Source organism: Lagenorhynchus albirostris, chromosome 1 (genome assembly GCF_949774975.1).
Source record: "Lagenorhynchus albirostris chromosome 1, mLagAlb1.1, whole genome shotgun sequence".
Classification (NCBI taxonomy): Eukaryota; Metazoa; Chordata; class Mammalia; order Artiodactyla; family Delphinidae; genus Lagenorhynchus; species Lagenorhynchus albirostris.
In genome coordinates this window covers 86,287,210-86,303,492 of record NC_083095.1, presented here as the reverse complement: position 1 = coordinate 86,303,492, position 16,283 = coordinate 86,287,210, and the positions used below count along the sequence as shown (strand labels likewise).

Genomic DNA, 16,283 nt, shown 5'->3' with positions numbered 1-16,283 from the left:
TGTTTTAAAACAGATTTCTAGAACTTTTTCATCTTGCAAAACTAAAGTTCTATACCAATTGAAAAACAATGCCCCCTTCCCCCTCCCCCCTCCTGCCTCTAGTAACCACAATTCTTCTTTCTGTTTCCATGATTTTGACTGCTCTGGATAGCTCATATAAATAGAATCATAAAGAGTATTTGTCATTTTGTGACTGGCTTTATCACTCAGCCAGGTTCATTCATGTTGTAGCACGTGATGGGATTTCCTTTTTAAAGGCTGAATAATATTCCATTGTGTGTATATTCCACATTTTCTTTATCTGTTCAACTGCAGATGGACGTGTGGGCTGCTTCCACCTTTTGGCTATTGTGAAGAACGCTGCTGTGGGCTTGAGTGTACAAATATATTTGTCTGAGTTCTTGCTTTCAGTTTTTGAGGGTATATACCCAGAAGTGGAATTGCTGAATCATATGGTAATTGATTGTTTAATTTTTTTAGCAACTGCCATACTGTTTTTCATAGTGACTGCATCATTTTATATCCCCATGCACAGTGTACAAGAGTTCCAGTTTCTCCACATCCTTGTCAGCACTTATTATTTTCTTCTTTTAATAGTAGCCATCCTAGTGGGTATGAGGTGATTTTTCATATGGTTTTGATTTGTCGTTCTCTAGATTTTGAGCATTTTTTTCATGTGCTTTTTGGCTATTTGTATATCTTCTTTGGAGGACTGTTTATTCAGGCTGTTTGCCCATTTTTAAATTGAATTATTTGATTTTTGTTTTGTTGAATTATTCTTTATCTATTCTGGGTATTAACCACGTATCAGATATATAGTTTGCAATTATTTTCCCCAATTTCATAGGTTGTCTTTTAGCATATAAAATTTAAAAAATTTTGACAGAGTCCAATTTATCATTTTCTTTCGTTTGCTGTGCTTTAGGTGTCATACCTAAGAAATCATTGCTTAATCCAAGGTCAATGAAGATTTATGACTGTGATTTCTTTTAAGACTTTTATAGTTTTAGCTTTTACATTTAGGTCTTTGATCCATTTTGAGTTAATTTTTGTGTATGATGTTAGGTAGGGGTACAAATTCGTTCTTTTGCATGTGGATATTTACTTGTCCCAGCCCCATTTGTTAAAACAAACTCTAGATCTTTTTAATCTATGCATCTCTTGTTTTTTACTTTTAATGTAGAATATTGCAGTTATGCCTAGAAACAGTATAATGGATTTACATATACCCATCATACAAAAATTATAAAAATTCTGTCATTCTTACCTCATTTGATCTTCTACCCCCAAAACAATAACTCTTTTTCCCCTTAGAGTGCTTTAAGGCAAATCTAAGACCTTTTATCACTTTGTACATTAGTAGTTTATGTATCTCTTACAGAGAAAGACTTTATAAACATAACTACACTACTATTATTACACCCTACAAAATTACCAATTATGCCTTACCCAGTACTTGCTTAATTTTATCTGATTGCTAGTTGCTGCCTTAGGTTGATACATATCTTGTTTCTTATAATGTGCAGTGTAAAGCTTTTTTATTTTACATGCCATTTGTCTTGGGTCATTTTGTCATTTATATGGGTCATTTTGTTCTTTAGCATCTCCATAATCATGGATTTAGCTCATTGTATCTTCATGTTGTCATTTAACATGTACTTTGATCCCCCTTATTTTTATAAACATATAATTAAATCTAGAAGCTTGATTAGATTTAGAGGTGTTTTGTTTGTTTTAAGGCAAGAGACTTCATAGGTGGTACTGAGAAAATTTTGTTGCATCTGTCAGGAAGCACTTCATGTTTCATTGTTCTACCTTTTAGTGATGTTAACGTTGATCATTGAGTTCAACTTGATCCTTCCATATTAAAGTTCTTCATCCACTTTTTACCTTATGGTTTTAGCAGCTATTGATGGTCATTGCCTAGATTCATTATTTAACCAGGGATTGGAAAATGGTGATTTTCTAATTCTATAATTTCTTCTGCACTTATTAGCTGTGACTATTCTCTAAGGAAAAAGTTGCCTTCATCATCTCTTTGGTTTCCCCGAAATACTGTTCATGTCAGAATGGCAGGATAAATGCTTGATTCTATTTATTTGACAATTTTCAGAATAATGAGTTGTGCCTTAGCAACCTCCAAAATTCTTTTTTCTTTTTTGAGTGTCATTATGAGCTCATGAGTGTTTATTTTTTAAATTAATTTATTTTTTATAAATTTATTTTTATTTATTTATTTTTGGCTGTGTTGGGTCTTCATTGCTGTGCGTGGGCTTTGTCTAGTTGCGGCGAGCGGGGGCTACTCTTCATTGCAGTGCATGGGCTTCTCAGTGCAGTGGACTCTCTTGTTGTGGAACACGGGCTCTCTTGTTGCGGAGCACAGGCTCTAGGTGCACAGGCTTCAGTAGTTGTGGCATGCGGGCTCAGTAGTTGTGTCTTGTGGGCTCTAGAGCGCAGGCTCAGTAGTTGTGGCGCATGGGCTTAGTTGCTCCATGGCATGTGGGATCTTCCCAGGCCAGGGCTTGAACCCGTGTCCCCTTCTTTGGCAGGTGGATTCTTAACCACTGCACCACCAGGGAAGTCCGTTTATGTTTTTGATGTTTTTCAATCACTGCAGTCACCATTCTTGTATCTGCTCAAATTGTTTCATCTTTGGCAAATGAGAATTCTTTCACTTATCTCTGAATTCCTTTTGGCATGTTAGTAGTAGTACTGTTAACATTTTTGCTTTCTGATTTGACAAGATGCCCCAAGTTCATTGTGCATAATTTCCTGTGCCAGACCAGGAATAAGCCATTTCTTCAAGGAGCTCTTATTTCTTTTAGTGGCATATGATGTTTAGACTTCACAATCTGGAGGCAGGGGTTCTCATTGCTACTGAGTTATCATTGCTTTTAAGCCTTTTCAGGCCAATCCTCATGCCAAATTTTCTATCATAATTTGATTGTCTGATACTTGTTACATAGTTGATTCCTAGGGGCATTTCTTGGGAACAATATTCTTTGAGTTCTGTGTGTTCATAACTGTTTCCTTTAGCCTTGAAGGTTACTTTGGCTTGATAGAACACGCTTGGCTCACATTTCCCTGGATACTTAAATATGCAGTAAGCTGTTTGTGCCAATGTCTGTTCCCAGTCTGATTTTTTTTCCCCTTATGTATAATTTGGACTTTTCTGCACATACGTCCAGTGAAATTTTTTTCCCTTTAAAATTCAGTAGCTTTACTAGACTGTGTTTTGGCATTAACCTTCTTCTGAGTTGTTTTCCCAGATATGTAGTATACCATTTCAACCTGCAGGTTTAGTCCTTTTTTGATTTCCAGAAATTATTTTCTTGAATTATAGTGGCTAATATTTGTTCCATCTCATAGCTTTGGGGTTTTTATTGGCAGCCTTTTATAATATGTATTTTATATTTACTTTGTCTTTTATCACTTTTAATTTCTAAATTTCTTTTTAATTTTTTTCATTTTTCCCTTTATTTTTTCTCCCTTAATTTTATGTTGTTTTCACTCATGTCTCTTCTACTTGAATCTTCATTTCTTTTCCTTTAATTTCTGTTCCTTTTCTGAATTTGCTCAGATTTCTTTTTATGTCTTTCTGTTGCCTAGCTCTCTCATTTATAAGGTTTTCTAATTATGATTTATGTTCTTTTAAAGCTTCTTTTTCTTACTTTCCTTTAGTTTGTTCTGTAATTAGGTTACAGCATTATCTCCTTTAGGCCATATTTTTCTGCAGTATCTTCATTTTCTACAGGTATGTTGTTCATGTTGTTATCCTTTTTTCTTACAATATCATTGTATTGGGTTTGATCAACAGACCTTTTCTGTGGCTCATGTTTATTTCCTATGCACTTTAAATGCATTTTGTAACATTAAAATTATATTAGCTCTGGTGATGTTAAGCTCTAAGTTGCAACCTATTAAACTGTAAGCTGTTGTAAATTAGGTATGATTTTTTTTTTCTTAGCAGTGTGTTGGACTAAGGATAGTAGTCTGTGTCAACTGCCATTGACACCATGCTTGTCCTGAGGTCTAGCAATCTCAGTTATTGTAAATTATATTTGTGTTATAATATAATGCTTCTTTAATGTGTGGCTATTTCACTGGACATCTGTAATGGAAAGATAAGTACTTTTTTTTTTACATGTACTAAACAGATTTTAGAACTGAGTTTGTGGGGGTTTTCCCCTCTTTCCAGCAAAGCAACCTAATTAATGTATAGGATTAGTAGTGTTACTTGGTGCTGGAATGTTTATGTTAATTAGTTAGTCCTGATATGCTGCTGTGTTTCTTTTGTTTCAGGTTAAATGGAAACCACCCTTGGGAGCTGGATGCCTGTGTAGCCATTCTATCACATCAGTGAATTGCAATGAGTGGAGGAGGCGAGCAGCCGGATATCCTCAGTGTTGGAATCCTGGTCAAAGAAAGATGGAAAGTAGTGAGTATACATCAGGGAGAGAGAGGGGTTGGGGGGGAGAGGCTGCATACATATGAGCGGGTAACTTTTGGTATCTTGATAAAACCATTTCATTAGGAAATAATACATATATTGCTTATATGCCTAAAGCAGTTATTTTTGGTTCTTTTCCTATGATTAGGTTCTGTTTATGCCCTAATTCTTACTCTTGCTGCTTATAGGAGTAAATTTTCCTAAACTCTGATAGCTACTATTTTTTTTAAAATTTATTTATTCATTTATTTATTTTTGGCTGTGTTGGGTCTTTGTTGCCGCAGGAGGGCTTTCTCTAGTTGCGGCGAGTGGGAGCTACTCTTCGTTGCGCTGCACGGGCTTCTCATTGCGGTGGCTTGTCTTGTTGCAGAGCATGGGCTCTAGGTGCACGGGCTTCAGTAGTTGTGGCACACGGGCTCAGTAGACGTGGATCGCAGGCTATAGAGTGCCGGCTCAAGTAGTTGTGGCGCATGGGCTTAGTTGCTCCACAGCTTGTGGGATCTTCCAGGACCAGGGGTCAAACCCGTGTCCCCTGCACTGGCAGGTGGATTCTTAACCACTGCACCACCAGGGAAGTCCTCTGATAGCTACTATTGAGTAAGGTAAATAAAAGTATACTTAGGGAAAGAACAGTTGAAAAAAAAATACAGTACAGTGAACTGCCCTTTTTTATTTTTTCACATTTTATTAAGGAAAATTGTAAGTATACATTAAAATAGTGAGACTGTTATAAAGAACCTCCAGGTACCCATGCCCCAGCTTAAACAGTTATAGACTGATGGTCAATCTTGTTTCATCTCTTTAACCTCTCTCCCAGAATATTTTGAAGCAAATATTTTACCTTAGCATTTCTCTCTATGCACTTCAGTATATATCTCTAAAAGATAGATGACTTCTTAAAATATAATCATAATATCATTATCACTTCTAGAAAAGCAATAATTTCTTAATATCATTAGGTATCCTTCCAACTTTCACATTTTCCTAATGGTTTTGTAAATTATTTTTAACAGTTGAATCAACCAAATCCAGGTAAAGTCTGGATATTGCAGTTGGTTTACATCACTTAAGTTTCGTTTAATTTCTAGGTTCCTTTTCATCTCTCTTTATTTCCTTACAGTTTATTTATTGACGAAACTAGTTATTTGCCTGTAGAATTTTCCACAGTTTGGATTTTTTCTATTGCTTCCATGTGGTGTTAACATGTTTCTCTGTCCCATGTATTTTATGTAAACAGTTAGTTATTTAGAGAGGCTTGATGGATCTGTCCTCAGGTTTTTTTATTGAAGTAGGGGCATTTCTTTTTTCATAAAGGGTATTGTGAACTTTGGATGGGAGGCATATAATGTCTTATTGCCCATCATTTTTTGTGATGTTAGCACTATTGATCATCATTGTCTAGGTCTGTTAATTCATTAGGGATTGCAGACTGGTGATAGTCTATCATTCCTTCATTTATTAGTTGAAGTACATCTATGAAGAGAAATTTCCTATCATTAACTATCTGACTACCCTGAGATACAATTTGAATAGGAATACAGGATAAATGCTTGATTCTTTTCTTAATTCACCAGTTTTCAAAATAATGAATTGGTTCCCTAGCATCTTCTAAAAGTGACCAATGAGGGCTTCCCTGGTGGTGCAGTGGTTGAGAGTCCACCTGCCGATGCAGGGGACGTGGGTTCGTGCCCCAGTCCGGGAAGATCCCACATGCTGCGGAGCGGCTGGGCCCGTGAGCCATGGCCGCTGAGCCTGCGCATCCAGAGTCTGTGCTCCGCAACGGGAGAGGCCACAACAGTGAGAGAGGCCCGTGTACTGCAAAAAAAAAAAAAAATAAATAAAAGTGACCAATGAAATTTTTAAAAATATAATTAAGAATTCATGGATTTAAGCATATTTAATGTGTTTCAGTCCACATTAGTTATCATTTTTATTGATTCCAGTTATCATTCTTATTGATGTGCAAATCGTCTCATTTGACTAAGGGGACATTCTTCAGGTTGTCTCCTGAGTGCTTTTAACACGATCCTAATAGTCTTTTGATGGCTTCCTTGCCCTAGACTTGGAATCTGCCATCTTTCCTCCTATGAAAGAAGCTATTTTTGTTTTGGATATATTTAAATATATTTTATGGCTATCCAGTCTTTGGTAACCAAAGTTTTTTTCCATTAGCAGGTTTAGCAAAGCTATTTAATAGTTTCCTTAGTCTATCAACAGATTGGAAAAAGAAGATTCTTCTTTTAGAAATAAAAATTTTGTTTCTATGGTACAGTGTTTTACTGATTAGGCAAATCAGTAGGCTTTGAAATTTTACTTGAGTAAATATAAGAAAAGAACCTTTTCATCATCATGGACTGGTGCAGGGAGATTCCAGCAATTGGTAATCTTTAATGTAAGTCAGGCATGAGTGTTTCTTTGGTGGGAGCTTTGTGTTAAGTGCTGTGGTGAAGGTTGGCTTTCTTCAGTAGACATATCAAAAGGTGACAAATGAAGCTACGTCTGGCATAGTTGCTTTGTCCTGGTAATGAGAGCTAATAAATGTATGGAGCATGTCCCCCAAATTTGAGAGTCATAGTGGCATTTTTAGTAAAATATCACAGGCTCATTGTTAAGGATGGTGTTTTGGTTATCTACTGTTATATAACAACTGCATCAAAACTTAGAGGCTTAAAACAGTCATTTATTTTGCTCACAGTCTTGTGGATTAGGAATTTAAGAAGAATTTGCCTGGGTGGTTTGTCTCATAGCCATGTGGCACTAGCAGGTTTGGGGATTGGAAGGTCCACTTCCAGATGGCTTCTTTGGTGCCTGGGGTCCTTAGTTCCCTTACCCCCAAACTGGTGGCCCATTTTCTAGGACCTCTCTACAGGGCTATGGCTTCTCAGGATGGACACACTTTTTACATGGTGGCTGGCTCTTGAGAGTGTTGGTTAAAGTAGTCACAAGATCCACCCAGGTTTAAGAGGGTGGGGAAATGGACTGTGCCTCTTGATGGGGGAGTGGCGGAGTCACAGAAGAGCAAAAAGGATGGGCACTATTTTGTGGCCATCTTTAGGAAATACAGTCTGCCACAGTCTTACCTCTATTCTTTCCCTAGTCTGCATATCACCATCGTACTAAATTACCTCTGTCTCTTTGCCGTATAAACATTGGTGATGTCTTAGGGTTTTGTTAAGCTCAATAAAAAAAAAAAAATCATGCTCTATTATTGTTCAAATTATTTTATATGAATAGACCAAGGAGCAAAATCATTTATTTCAGGTTAGAATTTTTCTTCTGTTGTTTGGTAAGGTTCTTTGTGAGGTAAAAACATGAAGCCAACTCGCATCAGAGTCCATAATTAGATGTCTCTTTAGTACTGTTTATGACTTTTTAGAGTTACACAGTCTTTGTTTAATGGACAAAATATAAATAATCATAAGATTATTATGATTGGGCCCCAGTCAGGGGTCAAAAAAGAGAATTTATTTAACTGAAATTAAGTTCTGGAACTTTTTTTAGTCCCAAACTCATATCAGAGTTTCTCGTGGTATCTCTTCCCATCACCAAACCAGAATAAGGAGGGATTATGGCTCATGTATACAAAGCAGTAAATAGTTATTTAGCAATAATTATATACTTACCACTTTGCCAAATGCTATGGGGGAAGTAAAAAATAGAAGGAGTGGCCCTCTCTTTGAAGAAGATTAGTTTCATTGTAGGGGGATAGGGCATTGACAATGGACAGTTAAACAGTATGAGTTGAAACACTGTATAGTGTATTAATACAGGTCATACCTGAGGTATTTATAGTAAAATGATTAATTAAATGATTAAGCACATAATTCCTATAGAAATTTGGAAGAGATAAAGGAATCAACCTAGATGCAGAAATCAGTACAGACCGTGTGGGGAAAGAAGTAGGACTTGAGGTGAGGCCTCTGGGGTGGTTAAGATTTAGGACCCTGTGCCTCCAGTGATGACTTCCTACATTATATCACATCCTGGCTGCTTGATAACGTGCTAAGGAGAAGACTGAGTTTTAGGAAATGGAAGAAGGCTAATGTCATGCTGTATCTAGGTTGAAGTATATCACCTCCCCCCCTCCCACCCCAGTTTCTCACAGCTCTACAGTTCCAGTGTCACTAGCTCTTCAAACTTGCTTTTATTTTATTTTATTATTATTATTAGTTTTTTCTTTTGCGGTACGCGGGCCTCTCACTGTTGTGGCCTCTCCCGCTGCGGAGCACAGGCTCCGGACGCACAGGCTCAGCGGCCATGGCTCACAGGCCCAGCTGCTCCGCGGCATGTGGGATCCTCCCGGACCGGCACGAACCCGTGTCCCCTGCATCGGCAGGCGGACTCTCAACCACTACGCCACCAGGGAAGCCCTATTTTATTATTTTTTTAAACTTTTCATTTTATATTGGAGTGTAGTTAATTAACATAGAACTTGCTTTTAATACTCAAAGATCCCGATATTCCCCAGTTAAGCTAACACATTTTATTAGGGAGAATATTAAGTGTTTGATGAAAGTATTTATTTATCTATCTATCTATCTATCTATCTGTCCCACGTGGCTTGCAGGGTCTTAGTTCCCCAACCAGGGATTGAACCCCAGGCCACGGCAATGAAAGCACCAGCCCCCAACCACTGGACTGCCAGGGAATTCCCTGATGAAAATATTTAATTTGATTAGAGTTTACTATTATTTGAGTGTATGGATATATAGTGAACACTGGGATAGTTTAGAACAGGAGCTGTTCTGTGGAGCCTGTTCAGTGCCTCAGAAAGGAGGGTAAATGGTGCTGAGAGAGCTGGGCTCTGGCTGCCCCTATCCCTTCTCCAACCTCCCCACATACATATCTCAATCAGGTTCCAGATAAGATTTCAATTGGCAGAAAGATTTTATGGATTTAAAAAGTCTTCAAATGATTGCCTTAGAATTAGAATAAATAGGGTTGTTGAGGGGTATTTGTGGGAAGTGAAGCTTTCAGATATTGAGTCTTTTATGATACTTCTGATGCTGGCTGTAGGCCAGATTTTAAAATTGTTTGTGGCTGAAATAAATTGAGTACTTTTTGTGGACAAAACTGTGAGAAGGGCTTCCCTGGTGGCACAGTGGTTGAGAGTCCGCCTGCCAATGCAGGGGACACGGATTCATGTCCCGGTCCGGGAAGATCCCACATGCCGCAGAGTGGCTGGGCCCGTGAGCCATGGAAGCTGAGCCTGCGCGTCCGGAGCCTATGCTCCGCAACGGGAGAGGCCACAACAGTGAGAGGCCCGTGTACCACAAAACAAAGGAAGAAACAAACAAACAAAAAACTGTGAGAAAAGATTTTGATATTATTTCTAGGTATTTGTTCTTGGCATATGCCTAGTTAACAATGTTGAGATCTTTTATCATAAAATAGGGATAGGCAAATTATATATTATTTTCTAAATATAAGAGATGAATTAGTTTCTAATTAGAATCTTCTAGTAATTTTGTGTGTGTGTGTTCTTATTTTATTTCCCATGCAGTTGAGGAAGATTGGGGGTGGGGGCTTTGGAGAAATTTACGATGCCTTGGACATGCTTACCAGGGAAAATGTTGCACTGAAGGTGGAATCAGCTCAACAACCAAAACAAGTTCTGAAAATGGAAGTTGCTGTATTGAAAAAACTACAAGGTAAGCTTCTTGTATGATATACCAAACAGTTTATAATTTATTGTTACCTTTGTGAACCTCAATTACATTCTCTAACTATCAATTGAATATTCTGGTGTCAGCTTGGTTTAAACATGCTGAACGTTTTTCTTATGGAAATTTTATCACTAGTAGTTGTAGAAATACTGATTGCTTAGAGTAATTGGACTTTGGGAATTCCTTTTCATGGTGAGCAAGGATGAGAGAGGGTGAATAACCTGAAACATTCTGCTTTAGAAAGTGTTTTCATAATGTCTGTTATGGTAAAACTTGCCTTTTTAAAAAAATATCCAAACATGAATACCTCTGAGTTGTTTCTACTTATGTTTTTGGATGTTAAACATGCTTTAATCCCATTAAGGAAGCTGCCTTCAAATCACACTGAAGGATGGATTAAAAATAATAGTATTTGTTATATGTTGATTTCATTAGCTTCAGTTTAATCGAATAACTCTTTCTGGCCCTGTCACCATTTTTGAGGTCCATTTTATGACTTGGATCCCTATTGTTTTACCACAAGCATAAATAACTTTTTTTCCGACATCAATCAAGTGATTAAAACCCTGAATACATGGCTAGTTTGATTCATCTTTGTATTTTCTTTATGACATAATCTGGTATTACTGATATTTAACTGTTTTATCTGAATCAAAATTAAATAGTGGTGATTAGCACATTAAATGATCTTCTTAAGCTCTAGAAGGTTTGATATTGCTATGGGACATTCATTAGCATCTAAAGGAATTTAGTACTAACATAGAGAGCAAAGGAAGTTGCTATAATTGGTAGAAAGAACTGTAGTTGGTAGAAATAGCAAGGACAAAATGCTGTGTATACTCTGGTTTCTCTTCAGATTGAATAAATCTTTCGCCTTTTACTAAAAAAAAAAATGCTATGTAGCTTAGGACTCTCAAATTCACGGCTGTGTAGTCTCTAGGGTGAATGTGCTATCTTTGTGAATCGCTGATGTGATGATGTCTGGAATTCTAGTAAATAAGTTTCTGATAAGTTAGTGAAATGTGTATTATGTATTGTGGCAACATCTATTCTTTTAATCATTGCTCTTTGCCTTAAGCTTTCTCATTGTCCGAGTTTCTCTACTAGTTGGCTCATTTCATTAGAGCATGATGCTAATAAAATTATAGTTCTGTTTAATAGTTACTTTTAGCCTAAACTTAGCTTTCCTAAAACATGGGAAATCAGGAAGACAGTGGATAGATCAGCACCCATTGTCACTACTAGAAAAAATGGATGACTGGAGAAGAAAGGATAGAGAAAAGGATGGTGTTCTCTTTTTCTCACCTTTTCTGCTTTTTCCCTATTTCTTTCGAGCTGTTTCCAGCTCAGTGACATAGGGACCACAAACAGGTGCAGCTGGAGCTACCTCTTCATGGTTTGCACGGATCCCAAGAGATCTGTTTTACTTTCAGCTAAGTCCATAAAAGGTATGTCAACATCAGCTTGGCTTGGACGGTGCTGCTTCACCTGTCTTTCTCCTACTTGGTCCTGAGGAGATCCTTCCAGATGAGGCAGGATGTAGCTTTGTAGCCCTTTCAGTAAGTTCTCCTGCCTATTTTGGCCATGGTTTACTTAGCATTGTATGTGATAAAGCTTGAAGAACAGTTTAGTACCTTTTAATGGGTGAATTAGAGATCCTTGGATGTTGAGTCTGTCCTTTCCTTCTTATTTTATCTTTCGTACTATTACCTAAAATGTGCCTTCTGTATACTTATGCCTCACAATTTCTTTCTGTTGAAGGTGCTTTGGAATCTGTACACTTTGAGAACATTTTTATGGGGCTGAGCTGCTTGCTTCTGCCTGCCTGTTGGCATAATGATTTTCTTACTCAGTGACCCCAATAAAAAGACTAAATGTGCAAGGAAAAGGTATATAACCAGAGGCTAGCCCTTTATAGGATTGGTTGGTTTAAAGTTGATGTTCAATTTTTGATAACTGGTATAGGATTTGTTTCTTTGTTTTTTTTTTGCGGTACACGGGCCTCTCACTGTTGTGGCCTCTCCTGTTGTGGAGCACAGGCTCCGGATGCACAGGCTCAGTGGCCATGGCTCACGGGCCCAGCTGCTCCGCGGCCTGTGGAATCTTCCCGGACCGGGACACGAACCCGTGTCCCCTGCATCAGCAGGCGGAGTCTCAACCACTGCGTCACCAGGGAAGCCCTGTTTCTTTGTTTTTTTATGATGAATTTAGCCTGAACCCTAAGTTTTGTTTCTTTTAAAAATCAATCCCCCTATTCAAAATTCTCATAATGTCTTTTCCTGGATTCCTTCAGTTCTGAGTTTTCTCCCAGTCTTTCATGTACTTAACAATCCTAGATTTCCTCGGCTCGTGCATGACTCTCATAGTAGTATGTTCCTTTCTCATTGGCCCTAAAGTGCGAAGGCCTTAGCATTTTACCTCATCTTTCCTTCTTTTTTTTTTTTTTCATCTTTCCTTCTGAATGACCTTCCCCACGCTACTATAGGAGATAACTCTCTTTTCAAAGCTCTCTGAAATATTCTGGATGTATATCCTACAATTCTCTATTGAATCAAGCTAAACTCCTGAATTATACGTGGGTTTTACAAATGAGTCTGAATGTTTTAGTCACTGCTCAACTAGACCACTTGTCTATAGGCCTCTTAGGTAGTACTTCTATACTCAGTTATTCTCTGAAGTTTCCTTATTAAATAGAACTGTAAAACTTACTAAGCTTTTCCTTTTATTAATATCATTGTTCAGAGCTACATCTCTATATAACCATTTATTTGTGTTTCTTCGCTCAGTTTATGACTATACTATCTTCAAATTTTTGTTTTCAATTTATTTGCTTTGACACTGTGCAAAGCGTTATTGCCTCCCTACTCTGTTAGATTCTTTTTTCTCTCTTCTCTCCCATCATAATAAATATTTTATAGGGACATTCTACCGATCTTTACTTCTCCATTTTTATGGTCTCTTGAACTCTATCTCACCATACCACTCTTTTTTGTTTTCATTTTAATAAATAAGTTTTATTTGCAGTGCTGGTAAAAGAGGGAAAAAAAACCCTTTTGTCCTGTGATTCCAAATCTGATCGCTAGTAATTCTGCAGTACCTACCATCAATACTTTTTTTTTTTTTTGCGGTACACAGGCCTCTCACTTGTGGCCTCTCCCGTTGTGGAGCACAGGCTCCGGACGCGCAGACTCAGTGGTCATGGCTCACGGGCCCAGCTGCCCCACGGCATGTGGGGTCTTCCTGGACCGGGGCACGAACCCATGTCCCCTGCATTGGCAGGCGGACTCTCAACCACTGCGCCACCAGGGAAGCCCCATCAATACTTTTTAAAAAGATAGATTTCCTTTCCAATCTTAACAAAATTTTATACATATCTAGAATCCTGCAGTGAGACAGGCAAATCTTAAATTTGTTTTTCTCCCCTAAATTTTTATTATGAAAAATCTTAAATATACATAAAAATAGAATTGTATAATGAGCATTCATGTACCTGTTACTCAGCTTCGGTAAGTATCAGTGTTTGGCCAGGCTTGTTGCATCTATATCCTACATTTTTTCCCAGCTTGCTGAAGTATTTCAAAAGAAATCCTAGGCATCATATCATCTGTAAATACTTCAGTATGGGTCTTTATCTAATAGATAAGGTCTCCATTTTTATTTTTTAATGAAAATAGTCTTTATTTCAGAGTTATGAATTACAGGCCAGTAGGAAATCTGTAGGTTTGAGGTTGGGGCAGGGGTGTTTGGAAACATATCAAAAATTGACAGACATTACTTTGCCTGTAAGAGCTTTGTTGATGGTTGATGATTTTGTGAATCCATTAAATTATATCTATTGGAATATAGAAAGTCTTAGTCACTTATTCCCTACCAAGAAAAAAAAATGATATGAGAAGTAGCTTATGTTAAACATTAGGAAAATTTGGGGAAATCTGCATTATTGAGAAAGTGAAATTACTATGGAAACTCTTCAGGTGACCAGTTTTAAGAATGGATTGGAGAATCTCATTGGAGAGGAAGCCCATGTTCCAGTGTTTCTTTTTTTTAATTAATAGACTTTACTTTTTGGAACTGGTTTAGGTTTACAGAAAAAATGAGCAGTTTCTACAGTTTCCTCTATTAATAAACCCCATCTACAGTTTTCTCTATTAATAACATCTTGCATTAGTGTAGTACATTTGTTACAATTGGTGAACCAGTATTGATACATTATTATTAACTAAAGTCCATAATTTACATTAGGGGACTCCTTTATTAATAACATAAACACTATAGTCTAAAACACCTAAGGAAATTAAGTTATTTCTTAGTACCATATAAAATCTAGCAGCCAGTGTTTAATTTCTCCCGCTATCTCAAAAATATCCTTTTACCATTGAGTTGTTCAAATCAAGTTTCACGTCACATGGTAGGGACATTGCATTTGGTTGACATCTCTCTTAAGTCTCTCTTAATATGTAAGAGTTCCCCCTCCCCTACTTTTTTTTTCTTTTAAATTTTGGCCTTGCCATTTATTTGTTGAGAAATGAAGTTCTTAGTTTGATAGAATAGTTCACATTCTGGATTTCATTGATCACATCCTTGCAGTGTTGTTTAATGTGTTCCTCTATCCTCCACATTTCCTGTGAACTTGTAGTTAGACCCAGAGGCTTTTTTAAAAAATAAATTTATTTATTTATTTATTTTTGGCTGCGTTGGGTCTTCATTGCTGCGTGCGGGCTTTCTCTAGTTGCGGAGACTGGGGGCTACTCTTCGTTGCGGTGTGCGGGCTTCTCATTACGGTGGCTTCTCTCGTTGTGGAGCACGGGCTCTAGGTGCACGGGCTTCAGTGGTTGCGGCTCGCAGGCTTTAGAGCTCAGGCTCAGTAGTTGTGGCACATGGGCTTAGTTGCTCTGCGGCATGTAGGATCTTCCCGGACCAGGCATCAAACCTGTGTCCCCTGCTTTGGCAGGTGGATTCTTAATCACTGTGCCACCAGGAAAGTCCTGAGTACATTGTCTTGATCCATTGTTTCTACAGGGGTTGCAAAATGGTGATTTTTCTAATTTTCTTTTTCCTTCCAAATTTCTGAATTGGAATTATTCTACAGAGTAGAACTTTATTTCATTAGCTGTTTGTTTCCCCTGAAATAATAGTTATTACAAGAAGGGTAGGATAAAGGCTTGAATTTTTTCCTTTTTATTTACCAATTTTTAGAATACCAAGTTGTGCCCTTTTGTGAATAGTGAAGTGTTTTTCGTTTGTTTTAAAATTTTATTTTTTTTTTATACAGCAGGTTTTATTAGTCATCCATTTTATACACATCAGTGTATACATGTCAATACCAATCTCCCAATTCATCACACCCCCACCCCCACCCCCTGCCGCTTTCCCCTCTTGGTGTCCATACGTTTTTTCTCTACTTCTGTGTCTCAGTTTCTGCTCTGCAAACCAGTTCATTTGTACCATTTTCTAGGTTCCACATATATGCGTTAATATACGATATTTGTTTTTCTCTTTCTGACTTACTTCACTCTGTATGACAGTCTTTAGATGCATCCATGTCTCTACAAATGACCCAATTTCGTTCCTTTTTATGGGTGAGTAATATTCCATTGTATACATGTACCACATCTTTATCTATTCATCTGTAGATGGGCATTTAGGTAGCTTCCATGACCTGGCTGTTGTAAATAGTGCTGCAATGAACATTGGGGTGCATGTGTCTTTTTTTTTCTTTATTTTTAGCTGCATTGGTCTTCATTGCTGTGCACAGGCTTTCGCTAGTTGTGGCAAGTAGGGGCTACTCTTCGATGTGGTGCGCGAGCTTCTCACTGAGGTGGCTTCTCTTGTAGCAGAGCCTGGGCTATACGCGGGTGGGCTTCAATAGTTGTGGCACGCGAGCTGAGTAGTTGTGGCTCACGGGCTCTAGAGCGCAGGCTCCGTAGTTGTGGTGCACGGGCTTAGTTGCTCCGCGGCATGTGGGATCTTCCCAGACCAGGGCGCGAACCCGTGTCCCCTGCATTGGCAGGCGGATTCTTAAGCACTGCACCACCAGGGAAGTCCCTGCATATGTCTTTTTGAATTATGGTTTTCTCTGGGATGTGCCCAGTAGTGGGATTTCTGGGTCATATGGTAATTCTATTTTTAGGTTTTTAAGGAACCTCCATACTGTTCTCCATAGTGGC

The 16,283-nt window shown here is 38.0% G+C and overlaps 1 protein-coding gene across 1 annotated transcript in view; it reads left to right on the top strand.

Moving 5' to 3' along the window:
* The first annotated feature begins 4,354 nt into the window (after positions 1-4,354).
* TTBK2 (tau tubulin kinase 2) overlaps positions 4,355-16,283 on the top strand; it is a 105,786-nt gene continuing 93,857 nt past the window's right edge. The window contains exons 1-2 of the mRNA XM_060168879.1: positions 4,355-4,438; positions 9,954-10,101. Coding sequence (XP_060024862.1) covers positions 4,370-4,438; positions 9,954-10,101 — 217 coding nt within the window. The 5' untranslated portion in view covers positions 4,355-4,369. The remainder of the gene's footprint in view (positions 4,439-9,953; positions 10,102-16,283) is intronic.